Source organism: Nyctereutes procyonoides, unplaced genomic scaffold, assembly GCF_905146905.1.
Source record: "Nyctereutes procyonoides isolate TBG_1078 unplaced genomic scaffold, NYPRO_anot_genome, whole genome shotgun sequence".
In the NCBI taxonomy this organism is placed as follows: Eukaryota; Metazoa; Chordata; class Mammalia; order Carnivora; family Canidae; genus Nyctereutes; species Nyctereutes procyonoides.
Genome location: NW_026575031.1, coordinates 8,884,512 through 8,912,394, shown reverse-complemented (window position 1 = coordinate 8,912,394; position 27,883 = coordinate 8,884,512). Strand labels below are relative to the sequence as shown.

At 39.0% G+C, this 27,883-nt stretch overlaps 1 protein-coding gene across 8 annotated transcripts in view; it reads right to left on the bottom strand.

Annotated features, from left to right (window-relative positions):
* Positions 1 to 27,883, bottom strand: part of GANC (glucosidase alpha, neutral C) — a 78,049-nt gene that overhangs the window by 2,760 nt on the left and 47,406 nt on the right. For 3 of the 8 annotated variants that reach the window (XM_055316718.1, XM_055316720.1, XM_055316719.1), the window contains exons 16-25: positions 27,787 to 27,883; positions 23,392 to 23,493; positions 22,054 to 22,297; positions 20,594 to 20,658; positions 18,838 to 18,914; positions 15,641 to 15,715; positions 13,350 to 13,463; positions 11,994 to 12,106; positions 7,667 to 7,770; positions 788 to 7,074 (exon numbers count right to left, since the gene is read on the bottom strand). In XM_055316718.1, coding sequence (XP_055172693.1) covers positions 6,965 to 7,074; positions 7,667 to 7,770; positions 11,994 to 12,106; positions 13,350 to 13,463; positions 15,641 to 15,715; positions 18,838 to 18,914; positions 20,594 to 20,658; positions 22,054 to 22,297; positions 23,392 to 23,493; positions 27,787 to 27,883 — 1,101 coding nt within the window. In that variant the 3' untranslated portion in view covers positions 788 to 6,964. Of the gene's footprint in view, positions 1 to 786; positions 7,075 to 7,666; positions 7,771 to 11,993; positions 12,107 to 13,349; positions 13,464 to 15,640; positions 15,716 to 18,837; positions 18,915 to 20,593; positions 20,659 to 22,053; positions 22,441 to 23,391; positions 23,494 to 27,786 lie in introns of those variants that run through there. The other 5 variants (XM_055316721.1, XM_055316722.1, XM_055316723.1 and 2 more) reach the window with 5 other exon arrangements.

Genomic DNA, 27,883 nt, shown 5'->3' with positions numbered 1-27,883 from the left:
TCAAAACTTTTCATTTTAAGGTAATTTTAGATTTGCAAAAGAGTTGCAAGATAGTAGAGAGTCTCTGTATGCCTTTCACCCAGCTTCCCCTAATGTTTATACCTTATGTAACTGTGGTACAATGATCTAAACTAAGAAATTAATGTTGGTAAAATACTATTCACTAAATTAGAAGGCATATTTTGATTTCTTTCTTTTTAAGATTTTATTTATTCATGAGAGACACACAGAGGCAGAGACATAGGCAGAGGGAGAAGCAGGCTCCCTGTTGGGAGCCTGATGTGGGACTTGATCCCAGGACCTGGGATCATGACCTAAGCCAAAGGCAGATGCTCAACCACTGAGCCACCCAGATGCCCCATATTTTGTTTCTTTAGTGTTTCTACTAATGGTTTTGTTTCTTCCTCTCCTGTTATAGGATCTGATCCAGGATCCTGCACAGCATTTTTGTTATGTCTCCTCAGTATCTTCCCATCTCTGATGGTTCCTCAGTCTTTGTCTCTCATGATTTGGTATTTGGTTAGAGTACTTGGCAGGTATGTTGTAGAATGCCCTTCAGCTTGAGTTTGATGTTTTTCATTTGATTATACTGAGCTTGTGGATTTGGGGAAAGAATATCACAGGTCATATGCCCTTCTCATTTGGGAGTACACGATATAGATGTGTTTTATCATAGGTGACGTCAATCTTGATCACCTGGCTAAGGTAGAATCTACCAGGTTTCTGCAAAATAGAGTTACTATTTTTCCCTTTCCGTACACATAGTGTTACAGGATCACAGGGTTCTTGTCTCACAGAGTTGAAGAACGAATCTCATGGACACAAAAGGGTCAAGTGAAGTGAGTTTATTAAGTGAAGGTGAAAACAGAAAGGAAAGAAAAAAGCTCTATAGAGTGAGAGGGGTCCTGAATGCATTGCCACTGTGGCTTTCGCTGGCAGTCTTTTATTGAGAACTGACTAGAGGACTTAAATCTGAGAGCACTACGTTTACCTTTACTTTGAAGTTTGATAATTTTCAGTGGTCCAGCTGTAGCTCTTAGAGAGATATCTTGTCTCTGAAAAGGTAGTCTCATTGTCTCATTATATTCTCTTATCTCTGGTTTTGTATGCCTTAGCATTTCCCACACCTGGGATTTCTGTGAGTCTGAACACATAACCCCTGCATGAGCCTAGTCATGTAGCCCCCTACCTATCTCTCCCTACCTAGCCCCATCTGTCCCTTACTCACTAGGATACGTGTTTTTTCTTTTATTTTTTAAAATATTTTATTTATTTATTCATGAGAGACACACACAGAGAGAGAGAGGCAGAGACTCAGGCAGAGGGAGAAGCAGGCTCCATGCAGGGAGCCCAACGTGGGACTCGATCCCAGAACTCTGGGATCATGTCCTGAGCCAAAGGCAGACACTCAACTACTGAGCCACCTAGGTGTCCTCTATTTTTTTTTTTCTTCAGTAGGCTCCACACTGGACACTTGAACTCATGACCCAGAGATCAAGAACTGAACTGAGATCAAGAGTTGGACACTTAATTGACTGAGCCACCCAGGCACTTCCACATAGAATAGCTTAAATCTGTATTATCACCTTGTGGGTTTGATTAATCCTATTTTACATGAGGAAACTTGAGATATCTGCTATAATTTTACAGAGAGGTCATGGAAAGCTCACAAAATCTTAGAAATTATCTAACAAATGAGAAAACCAAGGCCTGGAGAGATTAAATGACATGGCCAAGATCCCTCAGTCAGTTTGTGCAGAACCAAACTAGACCCCAGGTTTTCTGATTTCCAGGGAGATACTAAATGCATAACGATGACTCCAGTAATGTGAGCTAGACATAAGATTGCTGGATCCTTGCATATAAATAGTGAGGGCTCCCCTTTCCTTAGCTCTGACTGGGGAAGAATCTAATACCACAGCCTGCTGGAAACAACTGTCAAGAAGCAGCTGTCAAATTCTGGCTGGCCTTTCTATGGCACCGCACAGTCTTTTGCAATGCTGGTCATAAGACAGGCAGATTTGATATCAAATGCCATCCTTTATTTCTCCTAGAATGCTAGTTATATGGCCTCCATTGTCTGTGGTTAATATGCTAATCTATTTCCAGTGTAGTTACTGTTGGCTTTCTATGCCCTTAGCTGCGAAGTTATTTGTCTTGGGTGCTGCCCCTGGAATTTACACAAGGCATTCAGAAGGTTTGGTAGGTGGAAATCTTAAAAGCAGAGTGGGAAGTTTGATATTGTCATAGGCATTCCATTTCCCAGAAAGCTCTGAGGTAGGATGGTCAGTTACGGGTGAAAAACCATTAAGCTTTTTTTGACTGTGTTTCTGCTATCATTATGATACCCTGATACTGAAAGAGATGTGAAAAAGTAGAAGAATCCTGCACACAGAACAAACTCCAGAACACAGAGAAATGCAGTCTTCTCTGTGGCTATGGTGAACAGATGCACTGTTTTATTTTTTTTAAAGATTTTTATTTATTCATTACAGAGAAAAAGAGAGAGAGAGAGAGAGAGAGAGAGAGAGAGAGAGAGAGAGAGAGAACATGAGCAGAGGGGAGAAACAGAGCAGAAGGAGAAGTAAACTCCCCACTGAGCAGGGAGCCTGATGCAGGGATGATCCCAGGACCTGGAAATCAGGACCCTGAGATCATGACCTGAGCTGAAGGCAGATGGTTAACCATCTGAGCCACCCAGGTGCGCCCAGGTTCACTAGTTTTTGTTAATCAGGATACAAGGCTCAGCACAACTTTAAGACAAACTCTTGGTGACAATCTGAGCTTTCTCCTCTAGAGAGCCTTTAAGAGAATGGCATGATCTGGGATTGGCCTTGGTCATGTTGACACATGGGAGTTCACCTGTTCTGAAGTGAGCTGTGCCCAGAACATAGTTAGTCCTATAGGTCAATACTTGCATAGTATTCTGTTGTATGAAAGGGCTATATTTAACCAGTCCCATTAAAGAATACAGCTTACTCCTAGTGTAAATCACACTGAAATTAGTAGCACTGAACAATTTATCTGATTTATCTGAAGTGGAATTGATGAATTAGAGAATGCAAATTTAAAGTTTTGATACCATTGCCAGATACTCATCCTGAAAGATTGTACTTATTTATAATTCCACCAATGATGCATGAGTATGCCTATTCCCCACACCAACACAGGTACTGGACACCTTTACTCTTTTTCATCTTGGCTAGTTGGGTGAAAAAAAAAATCATTTCTTTGATTATTAATGAGGCTGAGCACCCTTCATGCTTGTTTTGTCTGTTTTACTTTCTTTTATAAATTACCTCTTCCTGTTTTTCTATTGGGCAGTTTCTGATTTAGACTAATTTGTCAACTTTCATTTCTTGGCATTTAAGCCTTAAGTAGACACATTATGCATTTGAGAGCTTTGTTTCAATCTCTGTGGAGATCGTTCTAATTCTTACATGAAATCCAGTTTCCTGAGTAAACATGTCAAAAGTTAGCCACATGGTAACTGAACACCTGCAGGCCAACTCACCCTCACATAGTGCTCTGGTGCACAGCTGCAGAAACAGGAGGTGAGTAATGTGTGAGAAGCAGTAAAGGGCAGAGAACAATTAACACCCAGACTGTATTTCTCTCTACTCAATGTCTCCAGGTGAATGTTTCAGTATCATTCTGGGTCAAGGTAGAGCAATGTACTCCTAATTTACTCAAGTAGTTCATATTTCATTTCTTCCTTCAAAAATATTTTACATGGAAGAATAAACGCAACAAATGTTAAAGATAGGTCTTAATTATTCAACTTTAAATGCTAGTAAAAACAATCATTTATATTAGGTAAAAGCACCCTGTTTTCAGGTTCTTACTGTAGGTTGCTAAAGGGAAGTTTGAAGCTGGGAAATACTGCTTCAGTTAACGCCAGCTTCTTCCTTTCTCCTCATTTGTAAAACTTACAGAGTTAGCAAAGAATCTGCAAATGTCTGTGTCAGCTTATATACGGTACAAAGCTCAAACCTTAATTGATATAATGAAACATGTCCACAAGGAAATGTACAATGTCTACTGCATCTAGAGGGAAGAGTGTTGTCAAAAAAAAGTAAATCTGGGACACTTGGGTGGCTCCAGGAATCCGGGATTAAGTCCCGCATCGGACTCCCTGCAAGGAGCCTGTTTCTTCCTCTGCTTGTGTCTCGGCCTCTCTCTCTGTCTGTATCTCTCATGAATAAATAAATAAACAAATCTTTTTTTAAAAAAGTAAATCCAGGGCAGCTCAGGTGGCTCAGTGGTTTAGTGCCACCTTTAGCCCAGGGTATGATCCTGGAGACCTGGGATCGAGTCCCACATCGGGCTTCCTGCATGAAGCCTGTTTCTCCCTATGCCTGTGCCTCTGCCTCTCTCTCTCAGTGTCTCTCATGAATAAATAAATAAAATCTTTAAATAAATAAATAAATAAATAAATAAATAAATAAATAAATAAATAAAGTAAATCCGAAACTAATATATGCAATTCTCATTTTTTAATCAATCAAATCCATCAGTTAACCACTTGTAGCCAATAGTTACTGAAAGCTAAGTGTAATGCTGCTCTGGCAGACAGAAGACAAATATAACAGGCTCTTAAGGAACATACAATCTAGCTGGGGGACAAGACAGACAGGATTGAAATACTAAGGGACTATCCCTGAGAATGCTAAGTAGAACACACTAGAACAACATTTCAGAAATGGGCAAAATCACTGCTCATGGGTGCACTGGCATGGGGGTGTTGGGCTAGCTAGAAACGCTTAATGGAAAAGGGGCATTTGACTGGGGCCTGAATGGATGGTAAGATCTCCACAGATGGGGGAAGGCAGTAGATATGGGGCCCAGGGAACAGAAGGCACAGAGGTGGCAGTTGGCAAGTTGCTTAGGGAAGGAAACATGGAAATGTGCATTGGTTTAGGAGTGCTGAGGACATGAGGCTGCCTCACAGCAGCGGTGGCAGGCAGCAGGGAGTCACAGGCAGCTCCAGAGCAGCAAGCATTCTAAGGAACTGGTGTGGTGTAATGTTCTAGACCATGCCCAAACCATACCGGAGCCTGAGGGAAAAGGAAAACTCAGTAATACTGATCATGTCTTTATTTAAAATGTTGATATTTTGGGCAGCCCCAGTGGCTCAGCGGTTTAGCGCAGCCTTCAGCCCGGCATGATCCTGGAGACCCAGGATCGAGTTCCGTGTCGGGCTCCCTGCATGGAGCCTGCTCCTCCCTCAGCCTGTGTCTCTACCTCTCTACCTCTCTCTCTCTCTCTCTCTCTGTGTCTCTCATGAATAAATAAATAAGATCTTTTTTTTAAATTTATGATAGTCACACACACACACACACACACACACAGAGGCAGAGACACAGGCAGAGGGAGAAGCAGGCTCCATGCACTGGGACCCTGACGTGGAATTCGATCCCGGGTCTCCAGGATCGCGCCCTGGGCCAAAGGCAGGCGCCCAACCACTGTGTCACCCAGGGATCCCAATAAATAAGATCTTAAAAAAATAAAATGTTGATATTTTGTTCTTCAGGAATTATTTTTTGCATTAATTTTGATTAAAAAATACCATATTAAAATATTATTCATTTTGATGATTGCATTTTTTCCGTACCCCCTTAAACTTTTTGCCCAAGGCAAGTACCTCACTTACCCTTTTCCCAGCCTTTTTTTTTTTTTTTTAAAGATTTTATTTATTTATTCATGAGAAACACACACAGAGAGAGAGGCAAAGACACAGGCAGAGAGAGAAGCAGGCTCCATGCAGGGACCCCGATGTGGGATTTGATCCTGGGACTCCAGGACCATGCCCTGGGCCAAAGGCAGGCACTAAACCACTGAGCCATCCAGGGATCCGCTTATCCCAGCCTTCTGTTCTATTTCTGAAGTTTGGTATTGGGTATATGGGTATTCATTTAATTATTAACTATAAGCTATAGCTTACTTATGTTACAAATATTCTGTGATTAGTAAACAGTATTTAATGAAAATAATTAAGATAAATTGTAATTTTAAGGAGATTAATTAGGAACTGTGAAGCCCAAAGAGCATGACAGGGAAAAGAATCCTTTGTGCTTCTAAGTCAGTCTTTAGGGGATATTAACTTCCTATCGCTGCAGTGTATGCAGTGCAAACAGAAAAGGGTTGTTTTACCCACATCTAAGTGAGTGAAAGATAACTGGGGGTGGGGGGGGTACCAAAGGTTGCTGTCTATTGGAGATAGGCCTTAAGCAATTCAGCAGCTATAGTCAGCCTGACTCTGCCGCTTGGCCTGAGGCAAGCTTCCACAAATGGGCCACACAAGGTGGGTTTGGCCCACATCTCACATGTAACAGACTCATCCAGAGGTGCCTGGCAGGCTCAGTTGGTAAAGCATACGACTCTTGATCTCAAGGTTGTGAGTTTGAGCCTCACATTGGGGGCAGAGTTCACTTAAAGAAAAAAAAAAGAACAACAAATAAACCCATCCAGTTATGCTCAAAGATAAGCTACTCATTGGGCCACAGTGTGTACCACAGCGCCATGGTCCAAGAAGCAGCAGCAGATCAATGAACTCTATAAATGTCTTGGGGCTACTTGCATCTAGGAAAGAAGTAGTATTTGACACAAAGAGTATTACTAGTACCTCTAAAAATGTAAAACCCAGGGGAATCCCTGGGTGGCTCATGGTTTAGTGCCTGCCTTTGGCCCAGGACTTGCTGCATGGAGCCTGCTTCTCCCTCTGCCTATGTCTCTGCCTCTCTCTCTCTCTCTCTCTCTGTGTGTACGTCTCTCATGAATAAATAAATATTTAAAAAATTTATAAAACCTGAGATCTATTCTCATTAGTACACTGGTAACTAATGAAAGATCATTTGTAGCCAGAGAAGTCAATTAGCATGCAGCACAAATAACAGTAAAGGTCAAGGGAAAGGGTAAAAGGTGCAGGCTGCTTCCTGTGCTCATCAACGGGTGCACTTCACTGTCATCTGATGTGGACTTCCCAGTCAGTGCCGATGTTCAGTGAGAGCTTCTCTAGCCTCAGGGTAGACATTTTGGCACAATATGTAAAAGCCACAGGCTCCTCTTTACCATCTAAATATCAAGACAATAAGAGGAAGAGTTAGATGAATATCTAGGAGAGAAAATCTTTCCTTTGAATTTAAAATATTTCTGACTTGATCATAAAACCTTAAACTCTACTTAGGAGAATCCAATTTAGTAGCACTTTTACCCATGGATTTCCATGAACTTATTAAACATTAAACATTCCATCATTTTGAGTGCAATATTGGTTGAAAAGAAATTGTAAGGAACAAAGTGATTTACCCAAGAAATTCAGTAGGTAAGAAAGGATATATCCCTTTAGGAAACTCCATAAACATGGGTAGGATTCTCTGGGGATTCAGATATCTACAGTTAAAAATATATTCAGAGAAGCTACAATGTTATTTCAAGCCCCAAGTAATTTCCCTTAGAAAAATATTAATAGCTTACAGTTTGCAGAAAGGCCAGTTGATGAGAAGCACAATGGCCTGGCTTCCTCTAGATACCAGTATATTTGATCTCCATAAGAAAGTGTAGGGTGCAATTGACTAAGTGCAATTAGTCAATCAGTTTTAGGACTAATCATCTCTTTGCTGCAGATACTCCCATGTTTATAAAACCAAATGACCTGTTTCCTCACCAGATGAATGGGTGGTCACAGAAGATGGCTGCTTCTTGAGGCCTTGGACAAAGATCTGCTCCACCACACACTTGCTAGGATAATGACCTCTTTTGTCAGCACAACTGGAATAGATACAAATGGCATTAGGAAAAGGAGAGGAAGAGGGGTTTGGACTCATTACTATGTCAACATCCCAGCCTTGTGAGTTTCCCTCCCATCTTTCCCTATGGAGGCATGAACGATATGGTTGTCACGTTTACTATGATGAAGAGATGGAAACAGATGATTCCCTGTGTCAAGGGCAGCCTAACCAGTAGACAAACCAATCTTCTTTTAACAAGCCATTTGGAGAGAAATAATCTAAGGACACTGAAGTCTCAAATGTGACTTGGATACTGCAATAAGATTTTAAGAAATCAGATAATTGCTTAATGGGTGGATAAATGGGATTAATCATAACTTAAATTGAATTCTTTTTATTTTTTAGAGAGGGAAGAAAAGGAAGATGGAGACAATAAGGAAGGTTGGTTCATGGAGTGATTGAAAAATACTTCAGGGAAACTCCAGACCAAGATGGAAACATAAGAGGCCCCTGAATTTCCTTCCTCCCATGGATCCACAGAGTGTGGAGCTACACGTGGAGCAATTAATTTCCTTTTAGAGATACAGAAACTAGCTCTGTATATAGAAGAGTGACTCTTCTATATCAGGTGACTGAGGAAATACCCCACTAAAACAGGTAGGAAGAGCTGAAACACTCTCACCATAACCCCCACCCCCAGGACAGTGTCATACAATTGGGAGAGGAACTACTAACTTCTTCCTGAAGAGTAAAAGGTTTGGATCACACTCCTATTGCCCCAGTTTTAGGGCCCCCATCTGAGGTATGAGCCCCCACACAACCTCTCAATAATTATTCTAAGTGTATTTAAACTAAAGACTCTATAATCAATAGAGGCCGAGTTGCTGAATGGTTAAACAGTCAAGACCTAACTATATGCTATCTATAAGAGACCCATTTCAGCTTTGAGGACACATACAGACTGAGAGTGAAGGGATGGAAAATGATATTTCATGCAAATGGAGACCAAAAAAAAAAAGCAGGGGTAGCTAATATTTATATCAGACAAAACAGACTTTATGCCAAAAACTGTAATAAGACAACAAAAATTGTTATATAATGGATCAACTCACTAAGAGGTTATAACATTTTTAAATATTTATGCACCCAGTATCAGAGCACCTAAATATATAATGCAAATATTAGCAGATATGAAGGTTGAAATAGACAGCAATACAATGATAGCAGGGGACTTTAATACTCCACTTCCAACAATGGATAGATCATCCACACAGAAAATCAATAAGGAAAACATGAACTTAAACTACATGTTAGGCCAGATAGACTTAATAGATACATAGAGAATATTCCATTCAACGGCAGAAGATACATATTGTTCTTAAGCATACATGGAACATTCTCCAAGACAAACCATATGTTAGAATAAAACCAAGTCTTAGCAAATTTAAAGACTGAAATGATATCAAGCATCTTTTCTGACCATAATGGTAGAACAGTAGATATCAATTACAAGAAAACTGGAAAATTCACAAAAATATGGAGATTAAATAATATGTTCCTAAATAACCAATGGGTCAAACAAGAAATCAAAAGGGAAATAAAATACCTTAGGCAGATTAAAATGGAAACACAATATACCAAAACTTACAGGATACAGTGAAAGCAATTCTAAGAGGGGAGTTTATAGCAATAAATGCCTACATTAAGAAAAAGAAAAATTTTAAATAAACAACCTAACTTTACACCTCAAGAAACTATAGAAAGAACAAGCTAAGCCCAAAGTTAGTAGGAGGAAGGAAATAACAAAAATCAGAGTGAAAATAAATGGAACAGAGGTTAAAATGATCAATAGGAAAGATCAATGAAACCAAGAGCGAGTTTTTTCTTTTAAATATTTTTATTTATTTATTAATGAGAGACACAGAGAGAGGCAGAGACACAGGCAGAGGGAGAAGCAGGCTCCATGCAGGGAGTCCAACATGGGACTCAATCCCAGGTGTCTAGGATCACGCCCTGTGCCAAAGGCAGGCGCCAAACCACTGAGCCACCCAGGCTGCCCAAGAGCTAGTTTTTTTGAAAAAATAAACAATATAGGCAAATCTTTAGCTAGATTCACCAACAAAAAAAGAAAGAGTACTCAAATAAATAAAATCAGAAAACTAACATGTTAATTTTCCAGTATATTAACTACACTGGAAAATAAATAAATTAAATAAATAAATAGATAGATAAATAAATAAATAAATAAATAAATAAATAAATAAAATGAGAAATGAAGGAGGAGATGTTATATTTGATACCTCAAAAATACTAAGGATCATAGGAAACTACTATGAATAATTACACATCAGTAAATTGGAAAGCTGGGATCCCTGGGTGGCGCAGCGGTTTGGCGCCTGCCTTTGGCCCAGGGCGCGATCCTGGAGACCCAGGATCGAATCCCACATCGGGCTCCCGGTGCATGGAGCCTGCTTCTCCCTCTGCCTATGTCTCTGCCTCTCTCTCTCTCTCTCTCTGTGTGTAACTATCATAAATAAATAAAAAAATTAAAAAAATAAATTGGAAAGCTAGAAGAAATGGATAAATTGCTAGAACATACAATCTGCCAATAGTGAATCATAAAGAAATAGAAAATCTGAACAGACCAATTACTAGTAGGAATATTGAATTCATAAACACAAACACTGCCAACAAAGAAAAGTCCAGGACCAGATGGTTTCACTGTTGAATTCTATCAAACATTTAAAGAATATCAATTCTTTTCGAATTCTTCCAAAAAACGGAACACTTCCAAATTCATCTTATGAGGGCAGCATTACCCTGATACTAGCTAGCAAGGACACTATAAGAAAAGAAAATTATAGGCCAATATCCTTGATGAACACAGATGTAGAACTCCTCAACAAAGTATCATACACCATGATCAAGTGGGATTTATTCCTGGGATACAGAGATGCTTCAACATAGGCAAATCAATAAATATGATACATTACATTAACAAAAAAAGATAAAAATAATATTATTTCAGTAGATATAGGAAAAGCATTTGACAAAATTCAACAGCCTTTCATGATAAAAACTCTCCACAAATTATGTATAGAAAGAATGTACCTCAGGATAAAAACTCTCCACAAATTATGTACAGAAAGAATGTACCCTCAGGGAGCCTGTGGCTCAGTCAGTTAAGTATCCAACTCTTGATTTTGGCTCAGGTCATGATCTCAGGGTCATGAGATCAAGCCCTGCATCAGGCTCTATGCTCAGTATGGAGCCTGCTTAAAATTCTCTCTCTCAAAAAAAAAAAAAAAAACGATTCTCTCTCTCCCTCTCCCTCTGCCCCTTCCTACCCCCTGCTCGTGCCCTTTCTCTCACTTTCTCAAAAAAAGAAAGAATATACCTCAACGTAATGAAAGCTGTATATGATAAGCCTACAGCTAACATTATATTCAATGGGAAAAGCTGAAACAAAATCAGAAACAAGAAAAAGATGTTCATTTTTCACCATATTTGTTCAACATAGTATTGGACATCTTAGCCAGAGTAATTAGGCAAGAAAAAGAAATAAATTGGAAAGGAAGAAGTAAAATCATTTCTATTTGCAAGTGGAAATAGGGAGAGGCTGGTGAAAGGGGACAAACTTTCCATTATAAGATGAGTAAAATCTGAGAATATATATATTTTTAAGATTTTATTTATGTATTTGACAGGGAGAACACAAGCAGGGGCAGCAGGAGAGAGAGAAGCAGGCTTCCCATTGATCAGGGAGCCCGATGTGGGGCTTGACCCCAGGACCCTGGGACCTGAGTTGAAGGCAGAAGCTCTAACCAACTGAGCCACCCAGGTGCCCTAAGTCTGAGAATCTAATGTATAAGATGGTGACCATAGTTGACAATACTATATTGTATAACTGAAATTTGTCAACTGAGTAGAACTTAAGTGTACACACACACACACACACACACAGCAAATATGTGAGGTGATGGATGAGTTAATTAACTTGTTGATTGTGGGAATCCTTTTACAGTATATACTGATAGCAAAATCATCAAAATGTTGTATACTTCAGATATATTACAATTTTAATTGTCAATTATACCTTAGTGAAGCTGAAAAAAAAAAGATACTCCACAAATGGTCTTCATCCTTAATTTCTTTAATCTGAGATCACTGTAATTTTGAAGTTAGCATGTTAAAATATCAGTTGTGCTTTTGAGGATAGCATAAATTATTTAAGAAAACACACAGCTTTTTAGCTGTTATTACCTGTTGATCAAAACACCTGCCAAGAATGAAAACTTCCTGTGCAAGAATTGCTTCTGGTGGAGATATTGGAATGAATGGCCATCGTCAAGGTAGAATTCACCCATGGCAGAACCCTGGGAAGTGAATCATAGATAGAGGATGTGTTATGTAATAGCTTACTAGGAAAAGAATGTCACCCACTAAAGGGATTAAAAATTTGTGAAAAAATTTATTAAACAAAGCTTAGTATTCAAATTGTACAACATAGTCATACAAATATATATATTCAACATCCATCAGTGAAATAATATGAATAATGAAGTCTTATAAGAGGAACACAGGGTTAGACCTTGTTGAAAAAGATTTAAACTACAAAATATGGTGAGTGGCATAGGTGGCTTCTTTGAATATACTAAGCTAGAATGTGATGACAGGTCAAGAAAAGTTCATAGAATGAAACTAAAACTAAAGAGATTTAATATATAATGGATGAGATCAGCTATCTTTAGAAACCCTCCATTTAGAGAATGGTATCTAGTTCCCATTTCCTTTCAGTAGGACCCCTTTGGCATGTCAAACAATGTCACAGCACTCCATATGGCAGTTTACTGTTAATTGATAATGCTTGATGTGCTACGGGTCTTGAGTCTCTTGAATTTATTCCATGGTCTAAGGCTCATAGTTTGGCCCAAGAAGACATGTCTAAGTGAAACAGATGGAAAAGAAAGCTTAATTATCTTATAATATTTGCGTAGGAGTATGAATTTGTGGTTAGTCCTGTGGAAGAGTAAGAATTTGTGTTGGTATTATAGGTGGACAAATGGATAGGAAAGGAATCTGCTATAGGTTTTATTTGGGTCAAAAGATCTTCTAAAAAGGACATACAAATTCTGGATCCTTCTAGGCTTTTATCCCAGAAGATATTAGTTGTTTGAGCCATCTGATGAGAGCAGAAGTCATTGTGTGGGGATGGTGTTCCTGAAATGTTGCATAGTTACAGGCAACTGAGTTTTAGGGCTAATCTATGTGGTAGGCTGACTAGGCCCAATGGGCATGCAGTTCAGTGGTAATGCCAAACTTCAGAGCACCAAGGGTCACGGTGCCCCAGTGGCAACTTCTGTCATTTCTAGTTCTCAGAATTCTCTTAAGAACAATTCCAAGAAAGTCAGACAAGTGGGACAATGACTCAGGAATGATTTAAAACTTTGATTTCTAGAAAAACATCAGAGGCACTCATCCCATAATCGGGGTTTATCATTTTTACATAGTGTCACATACTCAAAAGGCCACTATTCCTGTAAAGAGATAAAGTAGTAACGAATCGAAAAAAAAAAGTAGTAACGAATGAGATGTGTAAAGGTAACATTTTCCAAATACCTTAGTGCTTAGGGCCACCCGGAGTCCATATGGGGAATCAGACATGTAGCCTGTGGATTTTCCTATAGTTGTCTTTATTGGTACTATACTTCCACCTCGCTGAAATACCGGTATCTACAACAAAACAATACTCTCAGGAAAGGAGTATTCGTATAAGGCAATTTCAATGTAGAATCTAAAAATATTTTGTCGTACAAGACTCACATGCTTTAGAAGTATAGACTCAAAGGTGAAATAAATTTGTGAGCAGAGATGGAAAATATGGATGTCATGGCATTAAAAGGAAAAGAGTTCGAACACTAAAAATGGTCCATTTTTAAATTATTAGGGAAACTTCTCACCTTTCATCAATTTATTATCTATTTTGCCTATCCTATTTGCAGTTCCTATTTTGTATTTTTAATTTTCTTGTCAACGTAATACATGTGTTTATTTCTAGTGCCCTGCTAAGGAGCGAGTTTTTGTGCCTATATAAGTAGGCTCACATGTATGTACATGTGCATATGAAATATTACATTTTTTTGGTTTTGGGAAGATGACTGTCCTTACTATATGGTCTATGCCCTTCCTGCTCCCTGCTTCCCTGGATCACCAGGATGATGGAAAAATTTTGAGAGTAAATCTGTGAAACTTCTATTATAGAAGCCACCAAACACACTTAAAGTGACTTTCACCACAGTGTTACAGGCATGGCCCATATCTATGGTTCTTCTGGAATGGCATTCCCAGCAAAGAAAGCTCAGTAAATTTCCTGCCTCCCCGTACAATCCCCTGTAAGGAAACTCTTTGGATCACATGAGGGCTTGTACTTCGCTCTAGGTAAAGTACAAGAGGGAGAAAAGTACAAGAATATAAATGAAGTTGGGAGTGAAGGCAGAGTAGTTAAGACGTCCACCCTCTGCCTGACAGCAAGAATAAAGCACATTTATCTCCCCCTCATCAACCAATCGCTTCTTCTTTTCTTTTTTCCCAGTGACAGAGGTAGCAAATTAGTACAGAATGGGCTCAGAAGTGGGATGCTACCCAGCTGATCTGGGGTCTTAGCTCTGCCACAATCTAGCCACAGCCCTGGACAAGTAGCTGAATTTCCCTGAACTCAGTTTCTTCACCTGTAAGCATGAGGAGTTGGAGTAGATGAATGTTCAGGTCTCTTTTAGATCTGAAAGTTGACATCTGACATAATTTTATTATTAAGAGTTAATATTACTGATAACAGCTTTAAAAAATAACATCAACGTATCTTTATTAATTTTAGCACCACTTCGGGCCTGTAGCGGTTGTGATCTGGCTGCAAGAGCAAACGTCCCTTCACGAGTTCAGTCTGGATAGGCCCCCTTAACTCTAACATCAGAACTGACAGCCTTCCCCTGGGCGTAGAGGGCCAGGGTTACAATGGAAATCATGTTTTGTGACTTGGCCCTATAGAAGGACATTCTGTATGGTGTGTGTGCTGACCACCATCTTTACTCTGTTTTCAGCGTTTCTATTTTTCTTAGACACACAAATGTAAATATCTGGGGAAAAGTCATCCTTTCACAGTATGTCTCCTACTGTGAAATAAGGCTAAACGTTGATACTTTTTTCTCACACTTTTACATGCTTCGTTGTACAATTCATATACCATACAATTCACCCACTTAAGGTGTACAATGAAATGTCTTAGTATATTGAGAGTCATGCACCTGTCACCACAATCAATTTAAAACACTTCATCATCCCGAAAAGAATCCTCGTACTCATTAGCAGTAATTCACCATTGCTCTCAAGCCCTCTCCCTGCCCCAGCCCCATGCAGCCCTTCATCTACTTTTTGTCTTTCTCCCTATGTGTTGTTATGCAGAACACTAATGTGATTGGTTCTTTCTATGTAGGCACATGTGTTAGACTGAATGTTTGTGTCCCCCTCCAAGTCATGTGTTGAAGTCCCAACCACCAATGTGACTGTATTGTATTTGGAGATAGAGCCTGTAAAGAGGTAATTAAGGTTAAGTGTAGTCAGAAAGTGGGGCCCTGATCTGATAGGATTAGTGTCTACAAGTGGAGACCTAAGAGAGCTCACTCTCTTCTTCTGCTGTGTGAGGACACAGCAAGAAAGTGGCTGTCTACATGCCAGGAAGAGAGTCCTCACGAGGAACTGAATTGTTGGCACCTTAATCTGGAACATCTAGCCTCAGAACCGTGAGAAATAAACTTCTGTTGGGTAAGCCACCCAGTCTGGGGTATTTTATGATGGCAGCCTATGCAGACTGATACAGCACAACAGGTAAAAATAACAGCTTGAAAATAACTTACAGTGTCTAAGGCTACCGGGATCTTCACAGTACATGCTCCTTCCCAATGAGCAAATGTTTTAGAGTCATACCAGACCTGAAAAGGAACAGACCCTAATGAAAACGAGTATAGGAACAACTCTGCTCACAATTTCATTATTCAGTAAAACATTTATCTGGATTTCAAATAACCAGGAAGCTAAAATAAGTATAATTAAAAAAAATTCTTGAGTGGAAGTTAGCAAGAACATATGCTTTTAAGAAGATCCCAAAGGACTACCCTGGTACTGTGATGGATTAAGTTCACTAAAAGGCCATTCATTTGTCCATTCGTCCATCTGCCTACCACATGCCCAGCACTGCTAGGCACACGAGTGGACAGAAAGACAGAGTACCTGCCCTCATGGATTTTACAGCCTGGTTGTCTTAGAAGGTTAATGTGTTAAGAGTAAAAAAGATGATGGAAGAAAGACAAAGCAACAACAAAAAAGAAAAGCACATTGTGAGCAACTAAATTATAAATGAGGTGGGAGAAAAGGAAAGTGTCTAAGAAGGAAACAGATCTTGGAGAAAGACAAATGGTAACTTGGATTGCTACTATAGTGTCATCTTTTAGCAGAGTGCAATTCAGGCATGAAGTTCAAAATCCTTTTTTTTTTTTTTAAAGATTCATTTATTTATTCATGAGAGACACGGAGAGAGAGAGGCAGAGGGAGAAGCAGGCTCCCCGCAGGAGCCTGATGCGGGACTCAATCCCAGGACTCTAGGATCATGCACTGAGCTGAAGGCAGATGCCCAACCGCTGAGCCACTCAGGCATCCCAGTGAAGTTAAAATTCTTTTTTTTTTTTTAAGATTTTATTTATTTTTATTCATGAGACACACACACACACACACACACACAGAGAGAGAGAGAGAGAGAGAGAGGCAGAGACACAGGCAGAGGGAGAGGCAGGCTTCATGCAGGAAGCCTGACGCCTGACATGGGACTCGATCCCAGGTCTCCAGGATCAGGCCCTGGGCCGAAGGCTGCACTAAACCACTGAGCCACCCGGGCTGCCCTGAAGTTTAAATTCTTATCTGGGATCCTCATTGAGGGGGATTTTGTCCCTGAAGTACCAAGAAGATCCTCCAAAGGAATTTGATAGGATAACTCCTTAAGACACCAGCAGCAGCAGTATGGAAACAAAAACCTCTTTTTCTCTCTTTTAGCTCTGTATAATTTCTGGCAGCCACAGAGTCTATTTTGCAAGGTCACGTCCTGGGATTACCACATCCTTTCTAGAGCTGTCCTGTCCGGTGGTGAATGTGAGAGAGCTGTGACCTGACCATGGTCTGCTCCGGTGAACCCTTGATTCAACATGATCGACCCTACCTTGTCTCCATGTATTATCCTCAGCTGGATCCAATTTGCTAATGTTTTGTCAAGGATTTCTGTGCCTGTGTTTATGAGGGATTTTTTTTTAAGATTTATTTATTCACGAGAGACTCACAGAGAGAGGCAGAGACACAGGTAGAGGGAGAAGCAGGCACCCTGTGGGGAGTCCTATGTGGGACTCGATCCCAGGACCCCAGGATCATGACCTGAGCCGAAGACAGATGCTCAATTACTGAGCTACCCAGGTGCCCCTCTTATAATGTCTTTCTTTGACAAATTCCAGTAGCTTTAGACAAAGGGGAGTGGGAGTGAAAGGTAAAAGAAAAAAAAATGGACGTAAATAACGTTTTGGGATTACCTGTTTACCATTTCCAGAACTAATTAGAATAAGAGGTAATATGTATAGGGTAAATCCTCTGGTGCTATATGAATATACAAAGGTCCCCTGCCCATCACCCATTTAGCCCATCATCCCCTCCACCTCCCTCCACTGACCCTCAGTTTGTTCTCTATAGTTAAGAGTCTTTTATGGTTTGTTTCCCTCACTTTTTTTTTTTTTCCTATCCCATATGTTCACCTGTTTTAGCTCTTAAATTAATTGCACCTGTGATGGAAATCATTTGGTAATAGTCTTTCTCTGACTGACTTATTTCACTTAGTGTAATACACCTTGGCTCCATTCACGTTGTTGCAAATGGCAAGATTTCATTCTTTTTGATGGTCGAGTAATATTCCTATATGTATATATACCATGTCTTTATCCATGCATTAGTTGTTGGACATTTGGACTTTTCCCCTAGTTTGGCTATTCTGGATGTTGCTGCTATAAACATTGGGGTGCATGTGTCCCTTCAAATCACTGTGTTTGTATCTCTTGGGTAAATACCTACTAGTGCCATTGCTGGGTCATAGGATAGTTCTATTTTTAACTTTTTGAGGAAACTCCATACTGTTTCCCAGAGTCAGTCCAGGAATATCTTGATATGGAGGTCTCATATCAGTTTGGTAACTGTCACCCCTCATCCCTCTTCCTGCAGAAGCCTGTGGTAATGCTCCCATGCTCAAGGACTCTCTCCAGGGTTTGTTTCTTCCTTGATCTCCATACCATACCCTCTTTCCCTGGTCTGGTGCCCCAAATTTCTGCTCTGCCTCTTCTCCTGTCCCCTTTGCAATAATATATCCTTGGTCTGTCTCTGGAGGCTGTTGCCATACTCATGGCTCTCTGCTCTGCAGCCCGTGGACTAATCATACCTCTTCCCTGTGCCCTGCCTGCGTTCAGTGCCTTGGGCTCCAGCAGTGCAGGATGATATTTTATACAGTAATAAAATCAATGACGACAACCAATAAACAAGTTGGGAGGCTAGAGGAGCATAAAGGAAAGTCACCACTGTTACTTTTTACCCACTTTGGCAAGTGTCTGGAGACCAGTTTTTGGTACCAAAAATTTAAGATTTAGTTAGAGCCAGAACCAAAGAGCAAAGTCTCTTCTTACTTATGCTTCCTTCCAGAGACTGATACCTCTTAGTAGACTAAAGATTTCTTCCTACTCAAAGCTTTAGTGTGTTTACTAGGAATCACTTACACAAGTCCAAGTATGAAGGTAAAGAACTACTCTGACCCTCCTTGGTGCTATCATCTATTCATCTTTCTCCTCACTGTTAGTTCCATTACGTTTCTTGACCTCCAAGGTCATGACTTACAAGAATCTTCAGTTACTATAGTCACTTAGGCTGTCTTCACAACTACATAAGGCAATCTATTTCCTAACAGGCTAATTCATCAGAATGAAAGAGGAAGATATGAAACACGTAAGATACATGGCTGTTCATCATTTATGTTTACCTCATTTGATCCTGGCAGGAACACATCAACCGTGGTGGCTTTTGGTTCTGTGACTGGATGAACCAATAAAGCGCTTCCTGAAAAACAGAAGAAATAAAGTCGAAAATCATTCTAAGAGGTCTGACAACATCCTTCTCCTTTGAGCGCTTTTGTGGTTTTAGAGACCACTCAACTATGATCTTGGTGAAAGTAGAGACCTTGGTGAGCTGAACCAATGATTCATCATCATAGCGATACATTGTTAGAAAGAGGACTGGTGCTCAAAACGGTGACTATATTATTACTTATTATTAAATTCCTTATGGCATATTAGGACAATAGGGAGGGACCCTGACACAGTCTATTACAGTCTCATTTGCTCATAGCTGCTAGTATGCCAAGAGTCTGAAAGAGCCATCACATTTCTCCAGGTGCATCATTGTTTGCTGTGACTTTGAAAATGGTAAGCCTATAGCTGTTATCCAGAACTGTGGTCAGAATGGATAGGAGTATATCCATGGGCAGTTATCACTAGGAAGGCTGTAATTCTCTCTCTCTCTTTTTTAAAGATTTATTTATTTATTTATGATAGACATAGAGAGAGAAAGAGAGGCAGAGACACAGGCAGAGGGAGAAGCAGGCTCCATGCCGGGAGCCCAACGTAGGACTCGATCCCGGGACTCCAGGATCACACCCTGGGCCAAAGACAGGCGCTAAACTGCTGAGCCACCCAGGGATCCCCAAGAAGGCTGTAATTCTCTTAAAGGTAATCTAGATCATTCATTTTGTTTTGACTCTGTCATTATGCGTAAATTTCATCCATTTATGCATTCACTCTTTAATTGTACAAATATTTACTGAGTTCCTGATGAGTGCCAGGTATTACGCTAGGCTCTGGAGAGGCATATAAAACAATGCTCCCATCCTCGTGGAGTTTGCAGTCAGTAAAAATGGATATTAAACAAGTAATTACAAATTAGGACAAATACCAAAAAGGAAAGGCACAAAATGGAATGAAAGTTATGTAATAAGGGATCCCTGGGTGGCGCAGCGGTTTGGCGCCTGCCTTTGGCCCAGGGCGCGATCCTGGAGACCCGGGATCGAATCCCACGTCGGGCTCCCGGTGCATGGAGCCTGCCTCTCTCTCTGTGTGTGACTGTCATAAATAAATAAAAATTAAAAAAAAAAGAAAGTTATGTAATAAGAAGAAGGAAGTAGCTATTTAAACTGAGACCCAAGAATAAGTGGAGATGTAGCACTAGGCATTAGGTTTTTTATATTTTAGGATTTCTGCTTGTTAGAAACAGGATGCACCTTTTGGGCTACTCTCTGTTAAGCCTCGTTTCATGAGTCCTAGTCCTAAAATGATAAACTTCCATAATCTGGTTAACCTTTATTAAAGAAGAGGCCAACAAAAACACAACCAACAACCCTATTTTGCATATGAAGTAAACGCTCGAGTTTTTACTGCTGTAACCATCTGGTTCACTGTCTTGTACTTCCATTCCCTATAGTGGTATCATAAGACTCAGGAGTGGATCCAGAACAGGAATCTCGAATTGCATTCACAAATAGAATGGGTTTATAGGAAGTTAATAATATGAGAAGTGCTACATGACCACAGAATAGCGCTATCATTCCACTAATATACTAAAAATCTTAATGCCAGAATTTATTTTTTTTTGTTTTGATAGTTTTTTTTTAGTGCTCTGAAACAGGAAATAAAACAGAAACATAGAGTATTTATCATAATGAAAATTAAGCAAGAAATGCTCACCCAGCATGTATTCATCTTCTACACCAAAAGTGTCTAATTCCTCTGGGAACTCTATCCACAGAGGCCTGGGGAAAGAAAAAAAAATTCTTACTTCAACATCATTAGATGTTTTATTACTATTAAATCAGTTATATTTTCAGTTTTATAACTACTCAAATTGGAAAAGCCAAAGAGCCAAGACTCTTTTTTAATGATTTGAAATTTTATGAGCAATTGCTAGGATTACTATATATTTTTCTAATGTGAGGGATCTATCTACTCGCTGAAATGTTCCAATGAAAGATTGAGAATTCTAAGACCTACAGTTTTTCCTTCTGATTGTTGAGTACTAAATACTATTCTGAAGGCAGAATCAGAGAGCTATGTATGCAAGTCCAAATGCCGAACATACTCAATATGGACCAATTTAATGTTTGTAAAACCGTATTTTATAATGATGTGAAATTTGTGCCACAGTTTTCATGCTGTCACTGCCTTTCATGCATCCTTAATCATTATCTATTTAAATGAAAAGAACTGGTTTTACTTGTTTTCAAGCAGGAAACATTTTTGAAGTATTGAGAAACTATTTTGTGGTTTTTGTATGTTTATTATACTGTTTTACACAACTATCCAGGAGGCATTTGGGCTCATAAAGATAATAAAATCGTCAATATCTGTGCATCTGGATTTCAATTTAATGGTTCTAATATTTTTTTCAACCTTATGAGTAAAGGATATTTAGTAAGAGAAACTTATTTTTATTCACTAGCCTTTGTAATAATATATATCCTTTTCCTACTGAAGAGTAACAAAGCAGTAGTCTTTCAATATGGCTGATGTCTAGAATCATCAGGGAAACTTCTAACAAATCTAGATCCTGAGACCTACCCAAGGAGATGCCTAGTAGGTCTGGAGATGTGACCTTGGAATCTATCATTTTAAGAAGCTTCCTCAGGTGATTCTAGTTGAGCCAGGCTTAGGAACTGCTGATCTGGAAGCCTTGATGTATATGTGTCTATCATTCTCTAACTTAAAAAGTTGGTTTTTCACATCCTGCCTCCAAAACAAAATCAGAATATAATTTATATCCTGGGAAAAAAGTTCATCTCAAACTTGGAATGTTTAGCCCTAAAGGTAAGATAGAGTCTAAGACAGGCAGAATAAATTGTTCTTCATGAGAGGATGATTGTGAAGTTAAATAGTGAATTCAGTAATAGTCACTTTTTTCTTTGAAAAATCTCTATTTCTGTCTCTTATCAAATATTAACACTTGAATCACAAAGTAGCAGGGAATCTGGCTTTTCTGTGACCTCAACTTCTTGACCCTGCTCACAGTTGTGAGGACACTTGATTAAACATGTGGCTTTTCTCTTGAAATCACTGTGTAATTACTGTGTAATTACTTCGTTCCCCAAGGGCTAGGGGGTTTTCTGGTATAGGTTAGCTGCTGGGGCCCCCAACCCATGAAGCCTATTTACCTCATGACTGGTTCAGCAGCCACATGTGCGCAGTAGAAGAGAAAATACCAATAGGGCAGGAGGGCATAGCGCTGCCTGATGGCTTCCCGGATGAGCTGAGTGTACTCCTCCCCAAAGAGCCAGGGTTCTCGCCGCTTGGTCTTCATGGTAGCATGGCCACGGAAGAAGGGCTGGTAGGCTCCAGCCTGGTACCATCGCACTAGCAGCTCAGCCTCTGGATTCCCAATGAAGCCGCCTACATCAGCTGATTAGTCAGTCAGAGAGAGGCCTAATGAGGCAACCAGGCTTCTAACAAATGTTGCACACAGGTAAAATAAGGGCTTGTAGACTGACAGGACAAATATACTTGCTGTATGTGCACTCAAAATGCCAGGATGAAACTGTGGACTGAAATTAGGGAGCACACATTTAAAAACTCAGCCTGTTTGAGGATCTGACAATATTCTCTTTGAGTCCTCTTTTCTTATCCAAAGCCAAAGTCAGAGGTTTTACTACAAGATCAACATTTCTGTATGTTTCCAAACCCAGAAATTGCAAAATGTTGACCTGACTCAATAACTCTGTGTTTAGTGGTGGGGTGAGGGCAGCTGACAATTGATTTCCTTTGAAAGCAACAGCTCAAGCAAGATAAAAATTGTAGAACTAAAGAAAAACAGACGATCAGAATTAGAGATTTAGGTATAATTGTGTGCTTAGTCCTTAAGCAGGAGACATATTCTTGGTATGGGGATCAATGCCGTAAGAAACACATCTATTAAAGAGTGACATTAACTTCTATTCCTACAGAAAACAAGGAACAGCTGGAACTAGTCATGCTGTGCACCCTCCATACTGAGATTTCTCATCTGCAGAGAATTACTAGGATTTTGGGAAGGCAGCCCATCAGGGAATCCTATTATAACTAAATTTATCTTTCCTGAGAGTGTATCTTTTTTTTTTTAAGTTAAAATATGTCATAGAATCTTAAATCTGCTGAGTAAAAAGCATTTCTGTGAGGCTGACTTTTTATTTGCTCAATTCTTTGTACTCTCCATTTTTCTCACTTTGAAGAAGAAAAGGTATGTTTCAGGAAGAGAGACTCAATTCTCAAGACCATCTAAGGAGGAATCAGAGAAAGAGGGAAAGAAGCACTTGGGCTCTCTGATAACTTTATTTCATGTCCTCATTTCAGACAAGATACAAACTGCTTGGAAGTGTCCCGTCACTTTCCTCATTTTCTTATTCCCAGTTATCCCTGCCCCAAACCGCTCATGAGGTCACATTTGTGACCAGCCTTGACAGAGAAACACCCTTGCTTTTTATTTTTCTCTCACTTCAAGCCTGAGGATATCATCTTACCTCCACAAAAAGTGATCCCAGTAATGCTGAGGGTGAGTAACATAGGGATAGAAATTTTCAGGTAGCTCCATTCTGCTGTGTTGTCGCCCGTCCACACAGCACCTTGGATCACCAGTAACAAGGTATAGAAAAAAAATCACAAATCAGCCCATGCACTCAATTTCATAGATTGCCTATTTGAAATAGACAAATTAATATTAAGGAAAGCATTTCTTTCTGACCTTAAAATATATAAATTCTGGTTTCTACAATGAAAATATATTAATCTAATGTGAAGAAGTTCTTAAAATCCACAAAACATTTTGTGAAAATATCCTGAAATGGCACTTATTTTTGAAGTATAACTCCAGCCTGATTTTAGGAAACATTAAAAAAATCAACTTTACTGAAATATAACTTACATACAATAAATGTACCTATTTTAAGTGAAGAGTTTGATGAGTTTTGAAAGCTGTAACTGGCACCACAAGCAGGGTGCAGAACGATTTCCATAATTGTAAAAGACTACGTGGGCTTCTTTGTTGTCATTCTATATGTCTTTTCTAAAATTTCATATAAATGGATACATACTATTTTGTGTTTTAGCTTCTTTTTTTGCTCAGCATAATGTTGTAGTTTATTCCTTTTTATTTGATGAATAGTATATCCATTCACCTATTGATGGACATTTGAATTCTTTCTAAATTTGGGCTATTATGAATGAAGCTGCTATAAATATTTGTGTATAAATCTTTGCATGACATATGTTTTTCATTTCTCTTGGGTGTGGAATTGCTAGATCTGTGTTCAGTGTATGTTGAACATTTTAAAATTCCAAACTGTCTGGCATAGTGGTTGTACTGCTTTTACATTATCAATACATGACAATTTCAGTTGCTGTACATTCTTGACAACACTTGGTAGTGTCAGTCATTTTAATTCTAGCTACTGTAATGTATGTGCAGTGGTGTCTCTCTGGGTTTTAATTTGTATTTCTCTACAGACTAATGGTGAGCATCTTTTCACATATTTATTGATTATTCATATGTCTTTTGTAAAGTATATATTCAAATATTTTGCTTATTTTTAAAAGTATTTGTCTTTTTATTATATAACTGTAAAAGTTATATATTTTGGATTAAGTTCTTTGACAGATATATATGTATATTGCAGATATTTTTCTCTCAAGTCTGTGGCTTGACTTTCACTTTTTTAATATCTTTGAAACGGTAGAGGTTTTTAATTTTTTTTGAGGTTTTTTAATTTTGATGAACTCCAAGTCAGCATTTTTCCCCCCTTTTATGGTTCATTCTTTTTGTTTTCTACCCAAGAAATCTTGTCTATTTGAGTCACAAATATTTTTTTATGTTCCCTTTTAGAAGTTTTCTGTTTGTTTTAGCTTTTATAATGTAGGTTTATGTTTCATTTTGAATTACTTTTTGTGTGTGGTGAGAGGTAAGAGTCAAGGTTCTTTTCCTACGCTGCCCCTCTGTCATCCAAACTCAGTGTTCTGACACCATTTATTGAAAAAAATCCTTTCTCCACTGAATTGACTTGGCAACTCTGTTCCTTATTAATTGATCATATGTGTGTTGGACTCTTTCTGGAATCTTTATTTTGTTCCATTGATTTATATGCCTATTTCTCCATCCCTTTTCCAAACAACAACAACAACAACAACAACAACAACCCTCTATAATTGAGGAGTGGTACAAACTTTATAAAGGAGACATAACAGTAGCAAGAACAAAAGTTAACATTTATCAAGCCCTTACTGAGCTGGGTGATTCTACTTTGCTTGTAATAGCCTACTTAATCATCACAATCCTAACAGGTAAACATTATTTAACCCCAAGTAACACAGTTACTATATGGTAGAGGCAGGATTGAACTCAGGCAGTCTGACTTGAAAGCCACTGCTCTTGACCATTGTATACGTGGGAAGAGTTTATGAGGACAGATTATAAACCACTAAGGAGATCCACAAAAGAAAAAAATCTTATTTTACAAAATCTAGATTAGTTCTGAAGCATTTTGTCTGTCTTCTACCAAAATAGCTTTGGTAGCTATTTTTGTTTTAATCTTCCATAGAAATTTTAGGCTGTTATGTGGCCAGCAAAGATAAATCTTTTCAAGGGACTGTTTTTTTTTTTAAATTTATTTATTTATGATAGTCACAGAGAGAGAGAGAGAGAGGCAGAGACACAGGCAGAGGGAGAAGCAGGCTCCATGCACCGGGAGCCCAATGTGGGATTCGATCCCCAGTCTCCAGGATCGCGCCCTGGGCCAAAGGCAGGCGCTGAACCGCTGCGCCACCCAGGGATCCCTGTTTTGTTTTGTTTTGTTTTGTTTTTTTTAAAGGTATTCTAATAATTTCTCCTTGACTTCAAATGAGATAAAATGTTTTTTGAAATTGACATGGTGGCATTCTCATCAAGAAAGAAAGTTCATGGGGATCCCTGGGTGGCTCAGTGGTTTAGTGCCTGCCTTTGGCCCAGGGCGCGATCCTGGAGTCCCATGATCGAGTCCCACGTCGGGCTCCTGGCATGGAGCCTGCTTCTCCCTCCTCCTGTGTCTCTACCTCTCTCTCTCTCTGTCTATGATAAATAAATAAATAAATCTTTAAAAAAAAGAAAGAAAGAAAGTTCATGTAAAAGCATGCCGATATGTTGATGTCCCATATGGTTGTTCAGTCACAAGCGGTCTCTGCTTATGGGTCTAAGCATACGACTTCACATAGTAGTGTTCTCTGCAATGCCTCACTTAGTACACTTTGGGGCAGGCTGGTAGTTTCACAGAGAGTACTGAAGGCTAGGCAGTAGGCTGATATTTAAGGGATCAGATTACTTAGTATGCATATCTTTTATCATTCTTTTAGCTGCTACTTAAAAGTTTTCATTAAAAATACTTGAGTTTTTTAGTGACTAAAAATGACACTTGTAGAGAATATGGAAAAGAGTTAGGTAAATAGAAAACTTAAAAATCACTGATCACGAAGGTACTAAACTTACTGATTTAGATTGCTATCTATATTTTTTATTTTTTTAAAAAAGATTTTATTTATTTATTCATGAGCGACAGAGAGAGAGAGAGACAGAGACATAGGCAGAGGGAAAAGCACACTCCCTGGAGTGAACCTGATATGGGATTTGATCACAGGACACCGGATCACGTCCTGAGCTGAAAGCAGATGCTCAACCACTGAGCCACCCAAACATCCCTTTCTATATTGTTTAAAACACAATTGTGATAATATACTACAAAAACATGTATACATTCTGCTTTTTTCCCATTTATTATGATGTCACAAACATTTGCTCATGTAATTACAACTATTTTATCTTTTTATTACAATTTTTTTACTAGTAAAATAATTACATATATGTATTGAGGAAAAAATTAAAAATAACACATGCAAAATCTCTGCTGGAAATCACTTTGTTTAGGACTTTTGCTCTTTGCCTCTTCTGTATGTACGTCTCATCTAATGTGTTTACAGGGACACATAACCTTTTTATTCCCAAATAATACAATAGAGAGTCCTAATGGTATTTTACCATGGGCAGAGCTTATAAATAGATTTCATCATCAACTTGTAATCACTGAGGTTACTATTTTATTTTTATTTTTTTTTGAGGTTACTAGGTTAAATAGTCTTATAATGTCATATGGATATACCATCCTTTTATAAATATTCCTTTATTTGGATTTTATTTCTTTTTTTTATTTCAGGAATTAATGCTATGGTGAGCATCTCTGTAAATGAATCTTTGCCTGATATAACAGTATTTTGGCCTTTTGTAGAATGCCACAGAGGCTGGTTTTCAGGGCTGGAGAAGCCTAATAATGTCTATGATACAGTAAAGGCTGCATTCTTCAAACTAGAACCTAAGCTCCTAGTTATTTGTGCAAGGCCAGGAGACTTAAAATAGCCTTCCCAGTGGAAGGTGGTTAAGGTGAATTAGCTAGTAAACTGAATCCAGTTATAGATGACCCCTGGCCACAAGCAACAGCCAGGTCTATTTTAAGCCATATTGCTAAGTGGTTCAACAGGTGGTTGAAGGAATGTCTAAGAAGTATATTTTCCCTGGTTTAGATAAATCAAACAAACAGAATTAGAGATGACCATCCCAGCAGACTGAGATACTCTGAAGACATTTTCCCAGCAACTTAAGTGGCCATTTCTTCAAAGAGGAAATAAGTAACTAAACTTTATTAAAATTGATGTACTCTGTCTCACAGGACAAAAGGGATATTTCAGGGCATGTCACTTGCTACAATCCAAGGCCTGCCCATCTGCCACTGAAGAGGAAGGCATCAACATAGTAGCAACATATACCATAAATGGTTAAAAAAAAAAAAAAGGCAGGTTGCCAACTTGTGTTTTTAAGTCTGATCATATGAGCCATTCCTCACCATACTTTTGTGATCCAGCAAAGAAAGAACGAGTAAGAACAAAGGGTCTCTCCTTCCCCTCAGATCGTTGTATTAGTCCTTCTGCAGTAGCCATGTG